General features: G+C 42.9%; 1 protein-coding gene across 2 annotated transcripts in view; it reads right to left on the bottom strand.

Moving 5' to 3' along the window:
* znf423 (zinc finger protein 423) overlaps positions 1 to 27,536 on the bottom strand; it is a 140,443-nt gene that overhangs the window by 71,820 nt on the left and 41,087 nt on the right. For both annotated transcript variants that reach the window (XM_055155832.1, XM_055155833.1), the window contains exons 4-15: positions 5,868 to 6,042; positions 5,492 to 5,616; positions 5,312 to 5,393; positions 5,134 to 5,209; positions 4,747 to 5,027; positions 4,356 to 4,639; positions 3,553 to 3,930; positions 2,957 to 3,138; positions 2,083 to 2,622; positions 1,807 to 1,957; positions 565 to 1,107; positions 293 to 477 (exon numbers count right to left, since the gene is read on the bottom strand). In XM_055155832.1, the coding sequence (XP_055011807.1) occupies positions 293 to 477; positions 565 to 1,107; positions 1,807 to 1,957; positions 2,083 to 2,622; positions 2,957 to 3,138; positions 3,553 to 3,930; positions 4,356 to 4,639; positions 4,747 to 5,027; positions 5,134 to 5,209; positions 5,312 to 5,393; positions 5,492 to 5,616; positions 5,868 to 6,042 (3,002 nt within the window). The remainder of the gene's footprint in view (positions 1 to 292; positions 478 to 564; positions 1,108 to 1,806; positions 1,958 to 2,082; positions 2,623 to 2,956; positions 3,139 to 3,552; positions 3,931 to 4,355; positions 4,640 to 4,746; positions 5,028 to 5,133; positions 5,210 to 5,311; positions 5,394 to 5,491; positions 5,617 to 5,867; positions 6,043 to 27,536) is intronic.

Raw genomic sequence — 27,536 nt, 5'->3', positions numbered from 1 at the left:
CACATTTTTGAATATGCAAACATTTTCCTGTAGGGTGGTAAAGCACAAATTATCTCTCAGAGGAGAAGAAGAGTTTTCAAGTCACAACTCAAAAGAAGTTGAGGATCAAAACAACCCGACAGGAACACATGAAGTACGTAAGAGGCTTGAACAAACGAACAAACAACTTTGAACACAAGAGAGCAGTGAGTGCTTCTTAAGTTGCTGTTCTTATCCTACAAGGACATTCAATGATTTCATTTGTTCTTTAGTGCATTCTCCAGTAGTACACAGACTGTAGCAGCAGCCTCACCTTGTGTTCTGTGAGAGTTAACAGAGAGGGGAAGCGCTCTCCACAGATGGGACACATGTAGTGCTTGGCTGGGCCTCGGTGGGTCTGAGCGTGCTCCCGAAGACCATTCTCAGAGAAGAACGTCCTGGAGCACACATTGCACTTGTGGTTGCCTTTGATGAAGTCTGCCTTTTTCTTTCGAGAACCTTTTGAAACAAGTCCAAGTTTTGTTTTGCTTAACACTGATCACAAGGCAAGTATGTGAAGATAACTCTAAGATGAAGAGGCCTTACCTGCATCATCCTCTCCAGGTCGGATGTTGTGATCGCGCAGCCTGTGGTTTTGTAATAGGGACTCCATGGTGTAGGCTGCTCCACAGATATCACAGGCATACATGGGCTCTGAATTGTCCAGCTCCTCCTCACCTCCGCTCGCCTCATGGCTATTGGTTGCGTCTCCTCCCTGACCTCCTCCCACCACTCCACTTTTGAGCAACATGTTCTGAATTTCAGCTTGCTCCGTAGCTGCCACACTTGCCCTGTCCACTCCTCCTGAATTAGCCCCACTGCCTCCCCGTTTGGAGGGCTGTGCGAGGCCATTGGGGGTCCCGTTCTGGCTGCCACTGCTCCCTGTCCCTCCTCCATTCCCAGTGATGCTCGCTCCATCGAAGATGCAGTGCTTCTCTCTCAAGTGTCTCTCGAGCAGTGAAATGGCGTGGAACGCTTTGCCACAGAAGCGACAAGTGAACTTCTTGCTGTGTGTCGTGATGTGGCACTGGAGCTCCACTTCAGTTCCAAAAGTCTCTCCACAGAAAATGCACTTTCTTGGCTTTAGGCCTGAAAGGTACACAACAAGAAAACAAATCTTATTATTAAAGGTCCTATAATACGTGAAATTGACTGGCGAGCTTCTAGCCATGTTAGAACATTGATATCTCCTCAAAAACATACCTGGATTTCTGTTTCATTGTTTCATTCACATATGTTTGAGTAATCCTTTATTATTAGTCTGTCTACATGTCTACATGTCTGTTCCACCATGTGATGTCATGAAACAGTAGTTAACAGCAACTTTTTGATTTTGTTTCACTGAGATTGGCAGTTCCAGGGCTGAAATTATCCAAATGAGTCTAGTGAAGTAAACACAGAGGAGCGCTTCCCATATTATCACATGACATCACAAGGTGGAATAGACTGTTTTCAGTTAGAGAGAAGAACTCAGCCTAAATATGCAGGGTTTGTGTGTTAAACATGTGTGAATCAAACAAAACAGGATGAGGAAACAATATTAAAACATAGATCAGAATATAGCATAATATGGGCCATTTACAATAAGCAAATTCTAGGAACGTTTTGTTTATTATAATTACTGGTTTATGAAAATAAAAGATGAAATGACATTGAAATATTATCAATAATAAAAACAGCTAATAAAAAATATTAGCAAGGCAATATTTTTACTATAGATTTTGCTATAACTTAAACAGTCTGGAAAGGGAGAAGAATGTTAATTGCTTCAGTAACATCAGAGTGTACCTGCTCCGAGCCCCCCTGGCAGGCCTGACCTCTGGCCCAGATGGTTGTGCTTGACGTGGAGCTGGAGGTCTGTCTCTTTTCTGAAGTCCCAGGCACAAGCTGTGCAGCGGAACAGCTTCTTCTCATTGCTATGTTTTACTGCCAAATGCACCTATGTGGGCAGATGTGGAGAAAATCCCAACAAGATTATTACCAATATGTTCATAAAGATACTCCAGATGTCTTTAAAAGATAATCATGTTCATATTTTTGCATACATCAAAAAGCATCACATACCTGGATTGAGACCTTGGAGTCAAAGACCTCCTGGCAGAGAGTGCAGTGGTATAAAACAAACGTGTGCATGTCCAGCAGGTGTTTTTGGAGATCATCCACAGAGGAGAACTGCTTATCACAGCTCTCACACACATACTGGGTGGAGGTGGTGGTGTAATGCACAGTCAGGTGTTGCAGCAAAGCCTCCTGGGATTCGAAGTCCTCCTTGTTGCACTGAGGGCAGGACTGGCGCCTCAGCAGCATCTCTAAATGGGACTTGAGATGGGCCTGGAAACCTTCAAAGCTGGAAAACCTCATGTCGCACTGGTTACACGGATAATCTCCATTACTCCCCACAGAAGGTGTTGAGTCCCCGCCCAGTCTGTGTCGTTTGGGGGAGGAGATTTCCACATCCGAGGAGGCGGGGCTAAGATCTGCCATTTTCGCCTGGCGCTTGTTGTTGGCCAGGGGGATGTTTTTGTGGTTTTCCTTTATGTGCTTGGTAAGCTTAAGGAGTGAGCCAAAGATAGGAGAGTTGGTGCAGTATGGGCAAGAATACACCTGCAGAGCACAAGAATGTACACTAACACTCTGATCTTTTAATCAAAAAGAGGAGAAAAGAAAGAATATGTTCTGTTCTGTTCTGTTCGCTAAAAATAGCTGATTAAAAGTGATTAAAGGGTATTTAATTTAGGCTTAGATGAGCAGTGTTTCATTACACACTTCATTAAGCTCTGACAAAAAGAGCTGTTTAGTCTGTAACAGCTTACCAATTAATGAACGAAACCACAGATAGCACTAAAAGACTGAGTGTTTAACCAGAGTGCTCTCAGCTATTTTAAAGTTGAAAATTGGTGTTACTTTGATTTCAAGCAGATTTCATTTAGAGTCTTACCTCCATAAAAGACTGGGACGCAGCTTGTAGAACAGGAGATTCTAATTTGGTCACACCCCCTCCAGATCCAGACCCTCCCCCTGAAGCAGAGGTACAGTGTGTCTGCTGTATATGTTCTGTCAGCGAAGACTCAGTCAAAAATCCCATAGAGCACTGGTTGCAGAAGAAGGCGTGGTTTCCTTCTACAAGCACAGATATTGTATTATTAGAGTATATTTATACAAATATGTAAATGTCTACACTAGGGATCAATCTAGCTTTTTCTGTTCCGATATTGATGTTGATACTTTGGCTTTAAGAATCCACTGGTACCCGTTGTCAGCTGATACTAGGGAAGAGACTGAAAATTTAAGTTATTTCCGTTAAACATAAACGCACAAATGTGTTTTTAACTGTTATTTATCATTTAAAGAACAAGTACAGAACAACTTTGTAAAAAATATTACCAAATAGACCAAAATAAGATTGGCTAAACTGATATCTCTGAACTGATTTCTGATCTATTAAAAATAGCAATATCAGTACTGATATTAAATACCAGTACTGAATTGGTGCACCCCTGGTCTACACAATGCAATAACCTTTGCTATACAAACCTAGAGTGGTGGATCCTGCCACAATACCCCCTGGCAGACAATGGGACACCCGGATGTGCTCCTGGAGAGAGTTGATGTCTGCGAACATGTCGGGGCAGTAGTTACAGTGGAAGGCGGTGACGTTGGTGAACTGCAGCAGGGGAAAAGAGGCAGTGGCTGCACTCCCACTGGAACTGGAGCGGTGGGCTTTACGCACATGCTCATTCAGGTTGTACAGGGTGGGCAGAGTCTCCAGGCACAGCTGACATGTGTGGCTTTGCTGGGGCTTATCTGCATGGATGGTCTTCAGGTGGATCTCCAGCACGGCCAGGCTGTGGAAGTCTCTCTTGGAGCAGTAAGGGCACGAATAGGTGACTTTTGACCAGTTATTTCCACCACCTAAAGAATAAAACATATTTAAGACGACAATATATCTATATATTTAGTAGCTGACAAAACTACAAAAAGCAACTGATTTTTCGATTAGTCGACTAATCAAATCAAACAATTTTCTCTTGTATCATGAGACTGTTTAAATGCATTATTAACAAATAAAGGGGGAAATATGGAGACTGAAGGCTTCTAAAAACATAATATTTATGTACTTTATTGATGAATAAATTATGTTGACTTAATAATGCCATGTCATGTAAAAATGTCTTGATTCAGTCCAGATAGTCCAGATAATCATAACTGTTATCAAAATGACTGATTTTTTTTTTTTTTTTTACAGTAAACTAGTCACTAGTCGATTCATCGTTGCAGCCCTACTTCCACTGTTACATGCTGCAACAAATCAATCTGTTATCAAACATTAAACTGGCCTCCACTTTGATGTCCCAGACTTATCCCCATCTCTTCTGTGGTGTCCGTGCCCCTCCTCCGTGCCCTCTCAGTACCCTGGCTGGGCTTTAGGGTGGAGTCTGGTGTGGAGCCCCTCTCCAGGCTGGCACTGGAGTCTGGAGTGGCTGAGCTCATAGAGGCCACGCTGCCCAGAGCCGGGTCGGGACTCGCTGCACTGTGATTGGACGAGTCTGGCTGCCGATGGCTGTCTAGGTGGCAATACACATCCTCCACAGAAGGAAATTGTTCAGAGCACACTGGGCATCTAAAAACACAGAAAATTACCAATTAGGGCTCCATGCACTGAATAATTCATAGTATATTGCTAGAAGTTTGTGGTTTTAGAAGTTAGAGAGTAAAAAGCTGTAGTACTTGTGTTTGCGGTTGGCATGCTGGGTTTCAATATGAGTGAGTAGGGAGGCCTCGTCTAGAAAGATCTCAGGACAGTGGATGCATTGCAAGTCGGCGCGGTCGGACAGCTGGGGGTGTCTGGTCAGGACGTGTTTCTCCAGCTCGTCCGTCTGGCTGAACGTCTCCTCACAGTAATCGCACATATACAGGTCCTGCTCCAGGTCGCCCTCTCCCCCTGCACCCCTCTTACCCCCGTCCCGGTCGCCCCTCAGGGCCAGGTGCTCCCTGTTCTTACGATGAGCCTGAGACCAACAGAAAGCACGCCTCATGAAATAGGCCAATGTGGTGTTTTATTTATACTGTGGTACGACTTAGGTCACAAGAGCTAACCTTCTGGTTTAACTATACCTGCATGTGGCTCTGCAGTGACGACGTCGAAGAAAAACCTCTCTTGCACACACTACACTTAAAGGGTTTGCTTGAGCTACACAGAGAAGAAGAATTTTAGTGTTTGCATCATGGACATTTCATTTGAAAAGATTCTCTTGTTTGGAACAAAGAAGAATATATTAATAGGAAGCATTACCTGTGAGTTTTCAGATGGATTTTTAAATGATCAGATCGAGAGAAAGCAGCTTCACACTCCTGACAACTGTACTTCTTGTCTCCTGTTGAAAATGTAAAATGATGTGACAAATGGCAACAATAAAAAGTAGTTTGCATAGAAGTGTGCCCAAACATATATAGATATACATACGTATAGTACCTGTGTGTAGTTTGACGTGGCGGTCTCGACTCCTCTTGTGTTTGAACAGGCGGCTGCAAAAGGTGCACTTGAAAGGCAGTTTGTCGCTATGGATCTGCTCATGGCGTTTCAAGTAACTCAGACGGCTGTGAGGACAAGGAAAAAAGGTTAAAAAGGTAAAGAAAGTAACTGAAATTGAAGTTGCAGTACTTACTTATATATACTATTTAAAATTAACCTTTTACCTGCATTACACTAATATTTAAAAATGCTGAAAACATGAATATCTAATCTTGCAGTCTACTCAAATTACTTGTCATTGTCTAAAAGTGACATTCTCACTAATGTCCACACTGCCGTGAGAAGCAGGCTGCTGTGTCTCCAGGGAGCCGTGTACCTGAAGGACTTGTCACAGAACTGGCAGGGGTAGGGCAGCCCGGCCCCTCCCTCCTCCTCTCCGCCTGTGGCCATGCCCGGGTCACAGCCGTCGGGCATCTGCGAGGGCGACGCCACGTCTTTACTGGAGGGCGAGGAAGGCACCCAGGACAGGCCTGCTGGGTCATCATCACCATCTGACAAACCGACACAGGCACAGCATATGTTAATGACATTTACAAAACAACAAAACAAGTCTTTTTTATTGTCTAAATGTTTGTGAAGAAGAAATATTACATATTTGGATGATTCCCATTTCAGTTTATGTTTTGACAGATTTTTTCATGTTTTGGATCAGCTGTTAAATGTTGAAAGGTTAAGATACAATGAAATACTTTTCATAGAACAGAACTGAATTTTCATAGAATATTCTTTCATCTGTACATTGTTAAAAAGAGATGACAAGAATCGAACTAATTTTGCAGTTTCATTTAAAAAACAATGAGAAAGCTCTTGCATTTGCAAATAAAGTTTCAAATAGACTCTCTTTTGTCTACAGCCTCTGGATTAAAAAGTGGGGGGCTAAACCATGGAGCATTAGAATGATTATGAAGAAGTTATATCTTTCTTGGAAGGCACAGAAAGCAGCCTAAGGGAGTTTAAAATGAGAGTAAGCGCATCTAAACAAAAAATAAACACATTTATCCTGGTTATACATACAGGGGGAAAATGAGGATGGCAGAGATAAAGCAGGAGAATATAACAGAAAAGAGACGCACTCCGGCAGCCGCTGCAACATCTAAATAGAAAGCTCCAAGAACTATGTATCCCCGACGGAGCCCAGAAATAAGGACAGAGTGTATTTTCTCTCCCTCATCCTCCCTCTGCTGCCGTGCCTCCCCTCTCTCCCCTCACCCATCCCTCCATCCGTCCCCGAGGAGCCCAGATCCGCCTCATCATATTTTCATTAGGGCCCTGGCAGATTGAAACGTCGGAAAAGCGATTAGGAGATGTGGAGAGCCGAGCGGAAAGATGGTGATATTCTCTTGCCTTTATCTGTCATACATAGCAGATTATGCATAGAGCTCCTTTTCCTTTCTCTTTTGTGGCGTTCCTCTTGTTCAGCGACTGACAAAAAGGCCGTGACTCCTTAAATAGACACTTCAGAAAGGATTCAGGGTGACAAAAGAGGGGCTGAACACTGCTTTATATTCTTCTGTACAGGGAAGAAAGCGTGGAATGGCTGTTTAGCATTTACACGGGGAAAGACACAAGGCAGCAAAATCATTTACAATTGGAAAAAAAATATATACATGATTTTGGTCCACACAATAAAAATATCTTAATTGCAATTCTTCTGACAGGCGATGCGATTGTGATTAGATGTGCGATTTGTGTTTAAGGGTGCATTGTGTAACTTTTATGGTGAAGGGTCTGTCAAATGCTTTTCTCCATGGAGATGTTATTGCTTTGTATGAAATGTTTCTCAGTATGGCATTAAACCTTTCTATCTTCATGGAGACCAAACTAGACCAAGTCACAGGTCAGATCTGTGGAAAGGCAACCCAGCTCACAGTCAGAATACCTGTTTTTGTGGGGGGGGTTTTGAGCTATAAAATCAACTGTAATTTAATAAATGTAAGGTAGTGTTGCTTAATGTCATACTGTGGAACATTCCAGGCAGAGCAAGAGTGACATTTCCATAGAAACAAGCAGCAATGATGGACCCTCCACTAGATAAGTTACACAGTGCACTTTTAATCATAGGAATTTCAGAAGTTTTCAGGAAGTTCACATTTTAAAGTCATCAAGACGAATTGGCAAAAAGACTGAAATATGAACTAAATGGAGAGATTAATATAAAAGTCACATTTCAGAACATGTTTGTAGAAATGTAAACTACAGGATTAGCAGTTCTGATGCTGAATAAAACAGAATATTTTGTATGCTGGGGAGGAAATTATGATAGTTCAAGATTTGTAGCCTGTGATTTGCTAATTGCGATTTCAATTCATTTGTGATTTTACTTGCAGCCCAGTATAAAGGGAACAATTAGAAAAGCAGTCTCTCTTACTAGGATCGAAAATGTGGGTGGTAGTTTGTTTATTGGAAATCATATCATGATGAGTGTAAACACTTGAGTTGTTCATGTTTTGGAAATGCAAACAGCCCAACAAATGAACACAGCTTGTCAGACAGATCCAGACACCTGTCAACAGCAAATACAACTATTTTTTTTTTTAATTATATGTGTTTTCAGTCTGTGTGCGAGTCTATAGTGGATTCACCGAGAGGGGATGGAAAACAGAATCTTGTGATGTATCGATCTCCAGAAAAATGTAGGCACTGCGATGAGCAAATACAACTCTGCAGGGGGGTCTGGTAAGTAAAAAAAATGTAAAAGACATGAATTATAAATCTGACTGGAAGCAAGACGGAAAAACGGCTTAGGAAAATATAGGGATAGAGATATCAACACAAGCTTCAGCGGTAAAGCAGGAGGCAGAGCGCTGTGCCTGTAAGTGTTGACAGAGAGAGAAGAGTAAAACAAACACTGTGTTATCATATGTCTGCTCAGTGACAGAGCTGTGCAGGCGACAAACTGGGGACAAGCTACACTTCTCTCACGGTTATGTGTGTTATAATGCAAAATCTCAAAGTGACTCCAACTGGCTGTATTTCGAAGAATCCTAGTGTTGTAACTGTAGTCTTAGTAAGTGTAAATGGACAATAAAAGTTTAATAAAAGAAATATTAGAAGTCAGCGTTGTCTTTCTTCAGTGTCAGCCATGTTAAAATGAGTACGGAAGTCATTGGCCAACGCATGTCCTATGTTCATTTAGCCAATCTGAACATTATTCTGTCTGTATTTCTAAGGATCATAGCGCTGTAACTGTAGTAATTGTAATTTAAATGGAAAAAAAAGTTTTCCTAAGAAATTTTAGGAATCTAAATCAACATCGACTTTCATCTGTGTCAGTCAGTTATATAATAAAATGAGCACGGAAGTCTTTGACAATTGTGTCTTCAGAAAGACAATGTTTCATCAGTCAGCTGTATTAAAATGAAATAGCTTGCATTCACCACATTTACTAAATTGTAAACATTAGGGCTGAAGTCCACAAAGGAATTCTTGGTGGACTCAAGACCTGCTCTGTGGATGAATCAATCAACTAAAAGGGGCTAAGGCATAGCACTGGCAAAAGCTCACAAAAACTCCAGCTAAGTCACTCCATGCTTTCTGCTGTTGTGAATAATTCCTTATGAAATTGATCAAATAAATGTAGCCGGCCATACCAATGACAAATAAATGCCTAAATGAGCAAAGGACTGCATCCCCAGTAAACACTGAGGATAATTTTCTTTTTGAAAAGTCAGAGGAAGTAAGATGGAGTGAAATCAAAGACTCACTGGGATGGGACTTGGGGGAGTCACTTTTTGTATGGGGTTGGTTGGGAGGTGGAGGGGTTGTTGAGAAAGAAGGGGAGGAGAGATTAGCGTCATTAAAGAGCCCTAATCCTCTGACTAGCGTGGCTGGCGCTAAAATGGAGGATCACACGGCTTTTTAACGGCGCCTTTGTCAGTGGGCCACGAGGGGACCTGGCAAGACAAGGCCCAATGGCAAAGTGGGAAAAAGCGGAGGGTGGTGGAGGGGGGAGTGTAAAAAAATGTCAATGAAAAGTTAAATTAGAGGAGGATTCTCGAGAGGAGCTGAGATGAGGAGAATAACTGGCCGAGGGAGGTGGAGGGTAAAAAGCGAAAGTGGTTGAAGAGAAAGACAAAACCAGGCAGGAGCGCGCAGACGCCGACACACACTGCTCTTCTCTGGTGCCACAAACGAAGCCGAGGAGTACCACAGGGCCCCGCACTCGGCCCGCTTTATCTGTGGCGCTGCAGTGTCCTCCTCCCTCCCTCCGCCAGCTTTCATGTTGTTACTCATTATAGAGCTGACACGTCTCCGCCCGTCCCGCCAGCTCTCCCACTGCCTGTCCCCCTACCGCCATTGGCCTTCACCCCTGTGTCTCAGCCTGGACGGGACCGAGGGACAGAGGGAGGGGACGCTCCAGATGGACGGAGCAGAGGAGAAATATGACACAGAATGAGAGGAAGAGAAGACAGAGGAGAGGAAGGAGGCAGGGGGTCCGGGATAAGACATGGAATTCACCCAAAAGCGTTGGACGAGACGGACCGCCTGCGTGCACCTGATAGGACTCCTGTTCGTGGAGTGAGCCTCGATAATGGGCCAGACGATGTGAGGCCTTGGTGAAACACTCTAATGAAGGGACACCCACGCTGCTCTCTTCATGTCTTTCAATTTCCCCCGTACAAACCGAGTTACACAGACTTATCAAAGCAGTGGCGCTTTTAAAAGTGATCATAAAACTAAGAAGAATCCAATATTTTAGTAGGCTGCTTTGTAACACTGTTCGGTGAAGTGATGTTTTTCATTCAGTGTTTAGCCCCTGTCGGACAATATGGTAGCCAGGCATAAAGTGGAACCAAATGCAAAGCCCAGGGTACTCAGTACTACAATGGACTGCGATTTTTCCTACTGATTCCTTTATGTGAGCTTGTTCAAGTACATATGTTTTCAATAGTACAATCTTTTCCTCTGGCTAATAAATGCTGAAAACTTTTTCTAACCATTCACCATTTTCACACACAAAAGGTCCTCAAACTGCATAGAAGTGTGACAAATGTTTTAGCACAATCAAACAGAGAAATATATTAGTCCAATAAAGCTGAGCTCAGAAGAACAGCACTGACTAAATGCCTGACATGGAAATAGAAGCCATGGATGTCATTCTCCCTCTTCTCTGGTGCTTTGATGTTTGAATCAAAGGAGCTCAGCTGGTTGCTGCAAAAAGGTTTCTGATCCCCAAGCTGCTTCCACAAGTGCTGAACTGCTACAGTTACTCGCACAATGAATGAGTGATGCACGCTGAAATCCATCCCAGTTAAATATACATTAGACTGTTTGTGGATGAAAATTCAGACCAATTATCTCAATATTCTAAGACATTATTACTGAGAAACTCAATGTGTATCTGTATGTATGTGTTGCACTTGTTTAATTTACACACAAATGCATTGATGTTTATTAGAATCCCTGTACAGTGCTCACACCCCTCCCACCCTCGCACCCCCATCTGACAGTTCCTCCTTCCTGCTTGGCCATTGGCCCAGACCAGCACCTTTCCCAGGGAGACCCCTGCTGACCTCCTCCATCTTTCTACCCCTCTTCTGCTCCATCCCTCCATCCTGCGCTCCCCAGGCCCCCTCGGATGGCCCCAGGCTGCCCCAGGCGTGCACACACTCACAGCCCCGCACTCGCCATAGGGGGCAGAAAAACAACTTCCACCCTTGGCTCACTCAGGGCAGCTCAGCACACACTCCTGCTTTCACTCTCACACGCGGCAACACAATTAAGGTACTATTGCATACTCCACAGTCAAGTGTAATGAAAAACAAACCTACAATTTCCAATCTGTGTCGCCACCTGCCAGTTACAATAATAGCTCTTGTTCCCTTTTTGATTCAAGCTGCAACTTAGCCCCAGAGCCGTTCAAGTAAGTTGCCCAAATATATTATTTGTTTTTAATGGTTCAAACATCATATTTTCACACAGAGCTTTGTTCCATTATGTGAATAGCAGACAGTGTACCTGCCTTAACAGTGGTGACCAAGTAATGAACCGCTCATTGTCTACGGCGATGCTACAATCCTCTGAAGCATTTGCAAAATAGTTCACATTGTGCATGGGATACCTAGACAAGAGAAAACAAGAAAGATCCCTACCTAGCTTGGTGATTACCGTCAGAGTTGGCATGGCAACCGATAAGCTCAGCACAGCTTACTGGTTGCCATGCATTATGAGAATTGCACAGTAGGATGATTTATTTGACCAGTCAGATTGTTTGGCTCAAACTACCTGTTGTGTAGTCTATCTGATGCAGCTGTGAGGCAGAGGCTGGAATTCTTTCCCTTAGAAACACACAGGATGTCTTCATATTGTTTGCAGAAGAATAAATATCTCACTCAAGTGACGGGAGCACACACGACACAGAGTCCAGAATATAGTATAGCAGTTGTTGTTATATTGTGTCTGGAAAGGTACCACTGCTATGTGCTAATCATTTTTAGAGGGCCCATTTTGCACAGTTTTCTGATTTATGTTATAACGTTGTTCTCTCATCACACACATACCTCAAGTTGTGATTTAATTTATTCACACATGTTTAACACACAAATCATGCATATTTAGTTTTTCTCCTTTGTGATCATCATGTCATGTGTTAATACAGGAAGTGCTTCACCATGTTTTTAAACTCCACACACACTCACTAGAATCATTTGGATGATTTCAGCCCTGGAGATGCCTATTTCTATGAAGTAGCTGTTAACGAAACAGGTAGTGTGCTGCTAGCATGCTAATTATTGCTCAATTTACAGGCTGCTCTCATCTTTGAAAGCTGAAACACACTTATCAACTCATCACAGGGCATAATTAATATTGCATCAGAATGCATGAGACAAATGACGAATAACTTTGGACCATTGCAGTTTAAAATGAACTAGTTCTGTTTTTTCAAGTTTTAAAGACTTTAAACAGATATGACTCTAAATCAAAAACACTTGAATTAAATACATCTGCAACATGTTAGTCGGAAGTGTAGCAGAGCTCACATATGCCCCGTTCTGTGCCCGGATTACCCATGGTCCTCTGCTGCTGTCCTTGCATCTCACATGGGACTCAAACTCAGGCAGGCCAAAGTGAGGAGGATGCAGTGGACTCGCACACAGTATGCCGACCACGGGGACCCTCACCTTCTGCCCTGGGAATGGGTCCGGCTGCTCTTGACGCTTTTGGGCGCCAACTGCTCCATATGGGCAGTGTGTGTGTGCGTGTTTGTGTGTGTGTACGCCGCGGTGAGTCGGAGGGCAGAAGGTTAGGGGCAGGGGGCTGAGGAGGGGGGTGGGTGGACAGTGGGCTGGCAGATGACGAGCTGGGTCCACACCACAGCGCTCCAGAAAACTCTATCATGTGTACGATTCAGACACTGCTCAGGCCACTGGGAAAGGTTGACAAGTGTTCTAATAATGCAATCTCAAAAATATTATTTGCCCCCATTCACAATTAAGTTCATAAGTATTACCAATTTGAGCTCACATTGCAGAATTTTAAAAGGTGGGGTGCCCAACTTAATTCTTGTGAGTAAATTGCGTTTATCTTTCATAGAGCATAGTGTACTTTGGGACAAGATCTGACCACTGCATACTGTCTGCATGTAATAACCAGAACCAGAAGACGAGTATCGCGCATTGGCAGTTCACCCCTGCTTAACACATTAAAAAAAATGCTTTGTGTAAATTTGTGCATGTGAATACCAACAAAGTGCCACAGGGTCTTTTTAGAAATACTTTTAATCGTAGTTTTAAATATCTTTAAAATTGGGTTGTGCTGCATTACAGTGTCTATCAAAAAGGAGAATTGGCAAAAACAATAATTTCCAAATAATTTCCAATGCTAATCGTGCGCTTAGAATATATTTTTCTGCAGCAAAGCATCTACAAATCACCCCAAAACACCAGAAGCAGCATAAAGCGACTCTGCTATGATAAAGCATCCTGTTTAGTGTTCATTATAGCTACAGGTCTCATTTGGACAGCACTTCAACTGGCATTTTTCACCTACAAATGCCAGCACGATCCCTTTCAACACAACCTTTAAAAACACATCTCTCAATAGCAGTGTTAAACTACAAACATTCTGGAGCTATTCGGAAGAAGCACTTAAGAATCTTTTAACTAAATTCTCACTCCAACCATTTATCTTCTGTAAATGTGTCTTTTTATATCAGTCAATATCATGACAGCCATAAGTGCCATGGTTCAATTCACAGAGTAAGATCTTGTCATGCCACCCTATGTCCATCCTATGTTTGTTTGCACTGAAACAGTGAAGCGGCTGTCAGCCAGAGTGTTAGACAAACAAAAACACTATGTCCACACACACAAACACACATATATATATATATAAAAGGAGGCGAGTATTAAAAGGTTCACAACAGAGTGGTGTGGTCCCATTGAGTGCATGCCGGCGGCTACATCATCTATTTATAAGAATGAGGTTTGGTGGACTGGCCAGGCGCTCGCTAACCCAGAAACACACTCACCTGAGTCACACACAGTAGTACAGTTGTATAGAGCTCAAATAGACATGAGGATGTTTGTTTAAAGAGCCGCACAAGAGCCAGCTCCCACTTATGAATGGAAACAGCTGAGTTTATCCTGCAGCATTACGGCTGTCTAGTGACTCTTAATGGATAATTAGTGCTCAGCAATTCATTATGACATGATCAGCCAAATACACACATGCCTTATAGTCATATTTATGTTATCTAATCTAATCTAATAGCAGCAGATTTTTTTTACTTTGACATAAAAAGACCTCAACTACGTTTAAAGTGCTTTTTACAAGCATTTTGCACCATCTGTCCTTAATGCGTTCAATAGAATTCATGCAACTGTGAATTGCAACTAAGAAAAGCAATGAGTGAAGAAATGACACAAGTTCTTACTGATGAATAGTACTTAAAACTACAACTACAAAGTACAATATAGTCACAAGAGGTCAGTAAAAGGAGAGAGTTGTAGAATTGCCTTGGCAGAGGTCTGAACTCTCCAACTGTTCCTAGTTTAGAGAGAGCATTCATGCAGTTCATTTGAGTCTGCAACTCCATGGCCCAACACTGGAGAGAGGAGTCTATCAGCTGCCAACAAACAGAGTGGAGCAGAGACAGAGACAGAGGGAGAGGAGACAGACAGAGGAGCCATGAGGTCCCCCTGTCCCAGGAGGCTCAAGCAGAGGGGGGTCCCTCACCCAGGGGAGCCCGAGGAGCAGGCTGTGAGAGGCGGGTACCTCCTGCCCACCGCTCCACTCATTCATCCCATCCCTTCTGGAGGATAGGACTGTGGACAGCCCCCTGCTCAGAGAGAGGGGGGCAGGCACATCCCAACTGAAGAGGGGTCCCCGAGGGAGGAGCAGAGCTAGCGGAACACCTGGACCTGCCATTACTGCCACACTCAGGGATTACAGGCACAGACGGCAAGAGCCAAGCAGCCACGCGGCGCCCAGGGAAACACAGCATAGGCCTGTGCTCTACTGTAATATGCATAAACACACACAAACACTGGCAAACAACCAAAAAGCAGGAGCTACTCACATGAAAGCAAATGCAAAACCAACACTATCTAACAGTATTTCAGTCAGAGTAAAGCTGTTCAATGTATGTCCGACGTGGAGCAGCACCTGGTCTGTGTTCGTGAGGGGCAATAATTACTCAAGTATTAAAGAGACTTGTCTCAGGAGGTGTGGGGAGGTCAAGGACACAGGGCAAGGAAAAAAAGTAGGAAATTGATTAAAAAAAGAAACCAATTCTAAAGGACAGAATGATCACTAACACATATAATAAGTGCACAGGGTCCTGCTTTTAGATCTTTTTCTGGTTTAAAGAATCACAAGCCCTCATAAATGTTATTTGGGTTTAGAATTTTAATTTTATCAATCATGAATGTGCCACACATATTTCATTTCTGACACAAGGCTCTTACCACCACACAGGTCTTACCATCACGTACTACACCCCACAGTCTCCACAGGCAACCACTAAAAAGACCCGCACAAAAGCACTAAAATGAGTGCTCCATGCAAATCCTGCTCCAAAATACAAATCCCATGAATAAAAAGTCCATTTATTTTTTTTGCCTGGAAACACACACCCACGCTCCCCTGTATCAGTATCAGCGTGCGACACACAGGTGCAGGGGCGCGCTGAGCTTTGGGACGTCCTGTGAGGGATGGGTGCAGATCAGTGAGGACCCCTGGGTGAGGCGGCTGTGTGGTGGAAAAGCCGATTGGTCTCAGAGTCTATTGTACAGCGGCGGTCTGACTTCAAACACAGAGGAGCGGGCACAGACAGTCTGATAGAGAGGTGGAATGACTGGGCTGCATTGTGCTTTCATGCCTTTAGAGAAGACCCCCACTACTCACGGCATCAGCATGACCAATCTCTTTCACATCCACGTTTGTACCCTACCTTTTTCTACCATTATTCTTTAATCAAGGTTATTGTTTCCTGATATATTGTATGAATAACTTTCCTTTCCATTTTCCCTAATACACAATAACTACGAGTTCCAGTACACCTAAATGGGATTCTAAAGTTCAAGGATAAATGCTATAGCCATAATGAAACAGAGCTGTAAGATGTATCTGACAATGGAGAGGAGTAGAAATGACTGTCCTTTGCTGTCCTCTTGTGATTGGATTAAGTATGTCTAGTCTAATATCTGAGTCCAATTACTCTTAAATGCATGGATTCAGGAGTTTTTAAATATTTGAAAGAAAAAATGAATAATAATGTGCAAATTCGTACACAGTCTAACAAATCTTCCATCTAAACACCCAATGGTTAAAACACTATAGAGATAGACTGATATATATAGACATTTGGGCTTGGTTGAGCTTCAGCTATCAGCCTTAAATCTCCAGCATAAGCCAATATTTAGTTTTAGTCAATTTGCGGCGTAAAAAAACACACACGAAGAGATAGCTGCGCAAAAAGGGACTATACAGCTCTCTTAAAGGTTTGTGGTAAAAAAAAAAAGCTTAGGGGAAGTTTGTAGTCAACTAAAATGACATAATTTGTGGAAAATCATCTAAATCTGTCCTACATATGTGCCTAACAATATCAGAAGAGATTACCAGCCATCATTTGCTCCGGATTCTAAACAACTGTATCGGCATCGGACATGAAAAAACTCATCTTTGCAACTCATAAAAACACACCAAAAAGAACTTCATTGACAAAGTTAACCATCTTAAAAGGGTTATGCACTACTATTACTATGCACTACTTAACTAAAGCTATTCAATTACTGATAAACACACAATACAATTTATCTAGTTGTCTCTAACATGTAGTAGACGCTATTATACTAATTCATTTAATCGTGTTTAGTCTCTGTCTCCTACACTTTTGCAGAGAACGCAAAAACACTAGCATGCTCCAAAATTACTTTAAAGGAAATGAATTAAAATCTAAGCCTCGTGAGTTTTATTATGTACAACAGTTTGAATCGTGAGCGAGCATTATATTACTAAAATGTGAACAAGACTGATGGAGCCTTTTATTGTATTAGTAACAATGGAGGAAAACAGATTACCAGACATTTGTACAGTCAATAGAAAGCAGTTACGCCATAATTGTTGTAATAGAATATTGCTTCTTTCTCTCTCTCTCTCTCCTCTAGAAAGTAATCCTTCTCTGGAAAGATGAGAAACCTAGGCCAGACAAAAATGGCTACCTCTGCTCTGCTCTTCAATTACCAATAATTATAATAGGCCTGGTAATACTTCTAATCTACACTCCCCACTTAAACCCCAAAGACGCGTCTAGCTTTCCTTAACTTCCTCTCCCTCTTGTTTTGGACCATGAGCTTGTGCGTGTTTGCATTATTAGCCTACTCCTCGTGTCTCTCGATATAAAGCCCCCCCTTATCAGCCAGAGACCAGTCAGGCGCCCCCCCCCCCGCCCTCCACTGCAGCTGTCACTACCCCCCCACGCCAGCACCAAACATACTATTCTCCAAGGACCATCTCCTCAACACGCCTCAAATACTCTCCATCCAAATCTCCACTTCTCCAAGTCACTGAATTTTATCTTGCCGTTCACAGGCCACAGGAGTTGGCAACTGGCACACAGAGAATATTGCCTCGCCTTGTACCACCCAAACTCAACGCCCGCCCAGTCCCCCTGAACTCCACACGGGGGGACTTGAGGGACGGGCCAGGCCACACAGCAGAGAGGGGGTCCCCGGGGACTTCATTACTGGAGCATGGTACTTCTGGAGTTGCCGGGACTGTGTGTGAGGTGAGGAAAAAGGACCGCCATCTGCAACAAAGCTCCAGACTCAACCCTAAACTCTACTTGACCCAGTGTCACTACAGCGGGTATCGAGAGGAGATTGGGTTTAATGGGCGTTTTTGGTTACTTATAAATAAAGTTCTTACTACTACTTACTTACTACACTTTCAGCAGTCATACTGCAAATGTTACTACTGTGTACTACGATTGGCCTATGCATTAACCATCCATTAGTGTTACAAAAGGGCAACAAGTCCAGATTCCTATGTAGATTTTAGAAGCTAGAATACTGCAGTGCCATGCAGGAGGGGCTGTTTAGCATAAATATTTTAATTTGTGGAGAATTTAGGCGATATTATACTAAAAAAATCTACTCCTATGAGCTGTTAATCATGTTATAACAATGTTTCCTCATTGTTAGCCTACTCAAAGTTGCATTACGATTGATTGATGCTTGCTGTTATGTTATCTTCTTTTGATTACTAGGCCGTTTCAATCGATCAATGCTGCAATTACAATAAACACAAGAATTATCTACATATGTTATAGCTAAATACAAAATAAAGGCCAAAAAGCACAATATGTCTCCTTTAAGAGCCTATTACTTAATGGCGTCAATCCAATCATCAGTCAATCGGGCCACACATGGTTCAAACTTTTTTTATTGCAAATATAAAGTGAAAAAATATAGTTGCGACAGAACAAGTCCCTTCCTCCTCTCTTCATTGTTGTTGTTTGTGTTGTTTGCTTGTTTATTTGAGTGCCCCATCTCGGCGCTCCCCCAGCAGGCCCTCGCTGCTGACTTATTTAGCAGTGTGTTTTCTATCATATTTGAAAAATGAAGAGCAGATTGGTTAATATTTCAAGGCATCCCACTTGCACGAGTGAGAGAGAGGCAGCGAGAGACAAAGAGAGACACGGGGAGTTGTGGGAGACGGAGGAAGGCAGGGAGTAAAGGGAGGAATTCTCTTGATCCTTAACCCCAATTTTAGGATTCATGCTGGGAGCAGAAGCACGCATGAACACACACACAAGAACATGAGTCCCCGAACACACCAGCTACATGTGAGCAGTTCACTGTGCGCACAAAGCAGCCTGCATGCCAGCACACAGCAAACAATCATTACAGAGACTCTGGCTTTATGAGGCTGGAAGGGTCCTATTGATCAAACCACTGCTAATTTAACAACTCAGATTTAGAGACGGTACATTAAAGGTGCACTATGTTTGAGTGTGCACATGTGTATGGAGCATTTTCTTCATGATGAGTGCTTTTTATGCTTGTTTCTGTGAAGATAAATGCGTTAAATGACATTTGATGGAACATTCTAGGCAAAGAAGCATCTTCAAGGACATGAGCAAATGACAGACCCTTCACCTTTAAGCACAGAAATCACAACTACCTCACAAACATACAATAATTTACATTGAGGCTACATTTAATTAGCCAAATTATTTCACAAAGACTGCGCTAATCATCGTATTGTTTTTCCATGTCATTTTTAAAACCATTTGAAGGAAATTTGAGTTCACCAGGCCTACTCAAGTATGATTTATGATTTAAGTATTTCTAAGCTCTACATTCATTATACATTAGCCCCTCCAGAAGTGCACTGTGCAGTACCTATTTGCACAATGAATGCATTTTATTACAGTCAACTGGCCAGACTGCCTCTGACCACAAGATCTCAGCTGAACTTAATAGGTTTCCCTAACAACAGCTTCAACAATAGCCCTCCATTCGGACACCCCAGGCCACACAAGAGAAAAAATATGCCTGAACTTATGCTCATTTAACACACACACGCACGAACACACAAACACACACTTGACAATGGCCAACCCCTGTGACTACCCTGAGTGCGGTGAATTCCAATCAGGCAGTACGAGGGACAGCTATTTCCAGGGACAAAGGACACGGAGAGAGCGCTGAGGAGGGGTGGCAGGGGAGAGTGAGAGGAGCGAGGCGGGGGGGGGAGACAAAGGGTTCTGGTAGCACCCAAGGGAGACGGCCCGGAGCAGCTGACGTCAGTGGCCGTGTATGGGTGGGGGTGGGTGGGGTGTGAGAGAAGGCCTGGCAGAGTTGGTCCTGTGGTCCCCTGGAGAGCTCTTAAGGCAGGGAGAAAACAGAGCAGCTCCCAGCCCCCCGCACTGACAGACACGGCCTATAGGAACAGTTACATAGTGAACCGTGAAGCCAAGTGGATTATTCTGTTTAGCTTTAACATTATCATTACATAATTTTACATAATGATCCATAGCCGTGTATATCATTGCTAATACACATTATTGTACAAGTGACTTTGACAGACAAAAATACCCTACTCGTGTAAGGAATGGAGGTGAGATTTTCATTTTTGTTAAGAGACCAGTAAAAACCTTAAGTAAGATATATTGTATTATACCAGTGAGTCAGTGATTTTAATTTCAAAACAGAAACTATTTTGTACTTTTACACTTGAAAGATTGCCTACATTAAGCAGTCCATTATTTTAATTCCCTATACTTTCTTCTCATGGTGGGTCTCCTTCGGCCCATCACTCCACACCATCCTTCCTGTCCAGCCCTTCTCCCCTTCCCCTCTTTTCCTCTCTCCCTTTTCCTCTCTCCCTCTCTTTCCCCCTTTCTCTCCCTCTCTCTCTCCCCCGAGTTGTGCTTTTCTCTGACATTTGGCAGGACAAAGGCGAGTCACACCTGAGCGCTGGGTTAAAACTATTATAGGCCCAGTCCCTGTGGTACACTGGCCTTTGCCACCTCTGTCTGTGACTGAAACTCTGTGTGTGTGTGTGTGTGTGTGTGTGTGAGAGCCATGAAGTGTGTGTGTAAGTTCCAATGTAGCGTGTTTTAAGTTTGGGCTTATTGGTTGTGTTCAGGTGCACCTTTGTATAATTGTATGAAGTTGTTATATTTGCACATTATTTTATTTCAGACAGAACAAATCTGCTGGACTGAGATCAAAAAATGAAGAAAGGTTAAGTTAAACTAACATCTGATTAACGTCATAAATCATAACACCGCTCACCTTAAACTTTAATATTAAATGAGTGACTTCCTGAACAGCCTCTTGTGCCATTACTGCTAATCATGTTAATCCAGCAAACGTGTAAAAATTGGTGTGAATGATCAGCTCCTTTTTTTTTTTTTTTCCTTGAGTTTTTGAAGTAGTTTATACATTAATTATGACGCCCTTGGTATACTAGTAGTTATGGTTCTTTCACCAAGATTCAACTTCACACAAGGTCAGCTTGAACTGCACAAACTTTCTGAAATACTGCAAATATCAAAAGAGAGACAGATGAGGGAAGTGATAATAGGAGTTAATTTTTGTGTCTCAGTATTCAGCGTTCAGTGTACAAGTGAATAATTATTTGGACTACTGATAAATGCTTTTATATTGGCACCTGGATGGATCTGTGTTCAAATTTATGTGTTCAAGTTATTCATTAAAGTAACATTTTGATTTTAAATATCAAACAATCTCTAAATGTGTCCACAGATACAAGTTTGAATAAAATATAGCTTTTACAGGTAACAATTCTAATGCAAAAACAATTTACATGATGGCAAAGTGGTTTATTTTACAATTTGGTGTTTTGGTTCTTAGCACAATTATCCAATCAGAAAGCAGAATGAGCCTCACATGAGTGTTTCATTTCGGTTACCAGTTTCACTGCTGAAATCCAACTGATTTAGCCCTAAAATGCCTCTCTGATTTGTATCCTCACGACCTCAACCCCAGCGCCTGCATTAACCAGTGCTACTGCAGCCTCTGCAGCTCAGCGAAGGAATTCTGAGGGTTCTGAGTTCTTACATGAGGCATGACCTATCCTTATACTGAGAAAGAGAAAAACATGTATGTATTCTCTACATATTGGCAACCCAGGTTCAGTTGTGATTGTTGATGCGTTTTTAAAACTGTAAGGCTGTAAGGCTGCATTACAGTTCCTTTAAAAATTGCCCATACCACACAAATAATAATTTTTTATGTAGAATCTATTAAGAAAACAGACATATAGGTGTAATCGTTCATAATAATACATCAGTCAGTAAAAAGTTAAAAAGCTCAACATTGTGACATAACATAAATTAACAGGTAAGCCTACTGTAAACAGAGCCTTTCCCACAATGCAATAACAACATGGCTCCAGTTCAAACAAAGACTTAAGTGCGTAACCAATGTGAACCATCAAAGAGGGTGTGAGAGACAGAGGTGCAGAGAGAGGGACAGGCAGGATCAACAGTGGGGGGCGGAGCAGCGGGGTCCTGCTTTGGGGCCAGCCGCCACAGGGGACAGTACATATATGTGTGTGTGTGTGTGTGTGTGTGAGACAGAGAGGGAGGGAGAGGGGGAGAGATGGAGAAGGAGGGGGGGCACAGTGGGGGGTCGGGGCACGGAGCAGAGGATCAGAGCTTTGGGGGCCAGCTCCACAGGGAACACGGGAGAAGGGGAGAGAGAATAGAGGGAGAGTGGAGGGCGAGGGGGGCGGGGGAGGCGTGGGGTGACAGGAAGGGATGTGGTCAGTGTGGAGTTTGAGAACGCAGCGGGACGTGCAGACATTATGGTGCATGTGTGCTCGCTGGAAATAAAGTCAAGACATGGAACTGGTACGGCTCTGAGGTCAATGAGGGCAAAGCAGAAGAAAATCCAGTGCAAATCTTGTCACGCATTAACTGATATCAAAATGTGAGCCGTTTAAACTTATGTTTCTGTTGCAATTCAATTTTGTTAAAAGGCCCATATTATGTTAATTTGAAACTGCCATTATATGACATTGCAACATTATGACATGTAGACAGACTAATAATAAAGGGTTACTCAAATAAAACACAACTTTGGGTATGTTTTTGAGGGCGTAACATTATAAACATCGGTTAAAGCTCAAAAGAGTTGATTTTGAGTAACAGAGGACCTTTAACAATATTAGTGATCTGCTATAGAGGAGCACATTTTATAAAGCAGTAGTATAAGAATTTAAGCACAGTCATTTCTTAACCATAAGTCACTATGAGTCAAAAAACATCTGTGCTGGAAGACAATTTTGCTTGATATAGTACACTGTTTATAGTTTATTTTAAATAATTAAAATGATCCAAATCAAGTTGATGCATATTAATGTTAACTGTTGCTGTCTGTCACCGCTCATCTCTTGTCTCAGGTATGAGAGAATGGACACTTGAGAAGAGAGAAAGCAAGAGCAAAGGCAGAGTGCAGAAGAAAAGTGTGAGCGTCCCATGAGTCAGCAGGAGGCACAGAGGAGAGAAAGGATGGGGCAGAGGGTCTGGGGGTCTGGGGTCCCTGTTGTTGGCAGGGGTGCTGGAATCCAAGGGAAGGGCCTGGTCCTCATTATGTGGACCCCCCCACCCCACGGAAGAGGCCCCCACATGGGCCCCATGACAGCTTCATCCTGACCTATTCACATACACACTCAGGAACTGCACACACAAGAGAATACAGTGGACTACGTATGAAAAATATATATTAAGGAGTATTACAGCTGTTATCAGAGGTACTCCACAACTACACTCATGTAGAACTACTGAGGTGAGGTAGCATCCATCAGCTACCCCATTTTAAAACCAAAAATAAATAAAAATAAATAAAAAATAAATAGCTTAGAAAAGTGGTGCTAATTTAATATTTTCTTTTGTAGTGTTGTCTTATGGTTCCTGGGAGAGCACTAGAGAGTTATTAGTATGCTTTGTCATTGAATATATTTTGTTAGCCTGGCTGAGTGGAGAAACATATTCACTTTAAAAACTGTCCATGTGAATTGACAGAATTCAACCTTTTGCTATGGACTCTATGTTAACAGATACATTACAGACACAGGAGGAGATATATGGTTCAAGCACACTGTGCTACTAATCAAATTTGAAATAATCATGATTATTGCTCCAATGAATCACTAAAATTGTCTGAGTATTGTGATTAACAGTAACTCTGGATTCAATGGGCACATAAGTGTTTTCTTGAGCTCTTGCATGTTTACAACAGTCTCTTTATTTTATAAGCGCTGATGTGCCAAACTATCTCTAAACAATTCATTGTTTCAATAAGTACAATTCTGATTCAGATTTTTTTTTTCCAAAACTGAGCAGCTCATACCCCCAAAACCAAGGTTTAAGTGCAGTACTAAAAAATGTATAAGTACCCAACACTATGAATGCTGCTTCTTCCTCATTTACATATGCCAGTATGGCATTAGACAGTAGTGCTGTTTCAGTGGTGAGGTTTAAGCCCCAGCAGCTGCTCATTGTTGACTGTAAAGCATATAGTGTCATATTGTGCATATTGTCATAGTAAAAGTGGATCGGAGCTCTTCCTTGATGCCTGTTGCTGTTTGTACCTGTCCAATCCTACAGTCACCTGAGGCGCTCTCCTACAGCCTCCCCAGGGGCTCTCACTGATCTGCTGCTTTTGCCTTCAGCTCAGCACTGTCTGCTCTGGTGCAAAAATCCTCTACATCTATGTTAAATACTGGGCTAGTGCATTCAACCTAAGAACCAGACTGACAATAAATCAGCATTGTATGGAGGGTTTTATCAAGTCATAATGAACAGAGGGATTCAACCATCCTTGTAAAAGTGATGGGGTTCTTGCTATAGCCTGGGTCAAGATAGAATCAAACATCCAGCCTGTTTGACTGTTGGGATCAGATAAGTGAGATTTATTCAAAGTTATGTAAATGTATATTTCTATAATCTGACTGTGTCAATATTTGATTATTAAAGCCACACACAAACAAACTGCAGAGCCATTGGCAGAATCCTTCTAATGAATGTTTGGAGACACAAGGCCGGGTGCAGACACACTCCACTGGACTATAGATTTAGGCTCTTCCTCTCCACACTCTTTCAAACATGACACACAAATATTTACTCTCTGCTAGATCCACACGCGGGCACACAAGGACAGAGGGATGAGAGGAAGAGGGAAGTAGAAGCTACATTTTTAATCGTGTCTTTCTTTTGCTCAGAGCAAAGCAGGACTGAATACAAGGGGTTAGCTGGTGCCAACACACACACGCACAGCCTTCCCTGTGTCCTTTGGCAAATTCTTCTTTTCCACTCTTGCATTAACTAAGAAAAGTGGAAAGGGGAGAGGGAGGGGCTGAAGGGAGGAGAGGAGAAAATGTCCCTGCAGAGTCTTTCTGCCTTCCTGGAGTGAGCGCGGGCCCCTGCAGCGCCGCCTGTGTAATTTCCAGTGGCAGTGAATACAGGTATTAATAAAAGCCCCATGGGGAAGAGCACACAATATAACCCTACATTTTCAGGCATTATGAAAGGACGCCCCCAGGGGTCCTCGGGCTCAAATTTCTGAGATGCAGGCATTGTAAAAAGACGCCCCCAGGGGAGGACCCCGCAATAGAAATCTGCTGAATTCAAAGCATTTCCAGAGCCCTGGTGGGAGCCATTACTCCCATCGGAGGAGGAGAGAGACTTTTTCACCATCTCCGCTCTGGCTCGGAGCCGCGCGAGCCCCTTTTTTACCAAACATGTGTTGCTGACATGTTGACAGATTGCTCAGTGAGGTGTTTAGGTGCATGCATAAGGCACGTCTGCTGAGACACAAGCCCCCTCCTCTGCCGCTGCCAGTTCCCAAGTTCCACTGCTCCCTCCCTTCTACTGCAAAGCTCTCTGCGCGCCCAAAACTGCTCCCATCCATATTTCATAAAGAGAAACTAGGCTGAAAGAGAGGGAGGGAGGACACACAGAGTTTAGGCATGGAGCGAGGGGCCGACACGGAGAGAGAGAGAGAACAGGAAAAAGAGGAAAAGGAAGATAAAGAGAGACAAAGCGGGATCAAGGGAGGGGAGGACAGATAAAGAGTGGGAGAACTCGGCTGGTGAAAAATGAACCCTGTGATGAAAAATGACTTCACAACAACCCCTCCCAGAGCACCTCTCCTGGTCCTTCTCTTTCCTGCTCCCTCTTTTTTCCTGCTCCTTCACCCTCTCCTTCTTTCTCTCCCTCTCTCACTCCCTCTCTCACTCTGTCCTTCTCTTTCTCTCTCCCCCAGCTCTCTCTGTCTCTCCCTGGAAACCCTGAGCGGCAGCCAGCTGTGTCAGTGCGCTTGTCTGTGTGCCAAGGGCTTAGTGCTGGAATCTGCAGGCCACCCCCGGGTGCAGCAGCATCAGGGGGCCGGGGACACTGGACCCTTTCAGAGCACCTTCTGGCAGACACATATTCTGTCTCTTTAGATGTTCCTCCACATAAAGGCATGGTATGGCTGAGGTCATTCTACATTTAACCCTGAAAATAGTTTTGAAATCAGTCAAGTATTGCAAATGACCAAAGATACCCAAATGCAATGCTGAATTAAAGGGCCAACATTACACTATTTTCTGATCTATGTTATAATGTTATTTCCTCATCACAAACATACCTGGAGTTGCTTTTTTTTTTCATTCACACATGTTTAACACAAATTCTTCTCTCAAACAACCTTATGGTGTTATGTATTACAGAAAATGCTCCACTGTGTTTTTAAACTCCATATACCTTCACTAGAATCATTTGGATTATTTCGGCTCTGGAACTGCCAGTCTCTTCTGAACAAAAGGTAAAAGTTTTTAGTTGACTTAGAAACTACTGCTTCATGACACAAGGTGGAACAGAGCATTTTGAGCTTTGGAGATATAAACATAATAAAGAGTTACTCAAACATATGTGAAGGAAACACAACTACGGGTATGTTTCTGAGGAGGTAACAAAATTCCAATATGGCTTAAATCTCACAAGAGTCAATTTTACATAATATAAGACCTTATATTCAAAAAGTATTGTATAAAAAGACTGCGTGACCATCTTCAACAAATGCACAACTTATAAAAAACATCTGATAATTATCCAGGCTTTGGTTTGGCACAGTACAGTTTTGACTCCTTCTGGCAGAATGAAACAGTGACAAAAAAAACAAAAAAAAGATTTTGTACAGTACTTTCTATCATGCAGTACATGAATGGAAGAGTCTGTCTCATATCTCTCTATAAAGGGTCTACTGAAAACAGGAGGCGTGAACATGACAGCCTAAGTGCATGAGGCGGATATTTACTTTGTCAATCAGAAGCAGCTCCTGGATTGGAAAATGACAGTCACAGTGAGTGGGGGGCAGAGTGCAGGAGGCTGTCTGTAATTTTGTTTCACATTACACTCCTCCTCCTCTTCCTCCTCCTCACCGGGCTCTCTCTCTCTCGCTCTCTCTCTTTGGTAGAAAGTGATCTGTGGTTTTTAATAAGAGCGCAGGCCTCGCAGGACTCAGCTGCTATCCTGACGACAGACGCCCGGGCTGCCTGTGTGTGTTTGCATGTGTGTGTGTGTGTGCGTGTGTATGTGGGGAGACAGGGCACTTCCCTGGATGTGTGGGACAGCGGGTTGTAACAGACGGTAAAAGCTTAACGGTGGGGAGATGTCCCAGGAGAGGGAGGGGGGCAGACCAGTCACCCAAGGGCCCTCCTAGCTAACAGACGCTGCTGTTTTTCTCTCACTCCGCACTTTCACCCGTTTTTGTACCGTTACAGAACAGGACCAAGTTGCACTCTGTTCATGCAATACAAAAGCTCCGTGGTTAGGGAACAATCCAGACAACTTTGAGATGATGAATTTAAAAGGTGCACTGTGTAACCCATGGGATGTCCCCTGCTTGTCTGTCTCCATAGAGATTGCTTTGCCTTTGCTTTTATTGCTTTGCCTAAAATGTTCTACAGTAAGGTATTAAACGCATCTTGCATTTTTTAATTACATATTTTACTTGCCTTTCTC

Source organism: Boleophthalmus pectinirostris, unplaced genomic scaffold (genome assembly GCF_026225935.1).
Source record: "Boleophthalmus pectinirostris isolate CB_2022bp ecotype Guang Dong unplaced genomic scaffold, ASM2622593v1 HiC_scaffold_2, whole genome shotgun sequence".
Lineage (NCBI taxonomy): Eukaryota > Metazoa > Chordata > Actinopteri > Gobiiformes > Gobiidae > Boleophthalmus > Boleophthalmus pectinirostris.
This window is presented reverse-complemented; position numbering and strand designations above follow the sequence as displayed.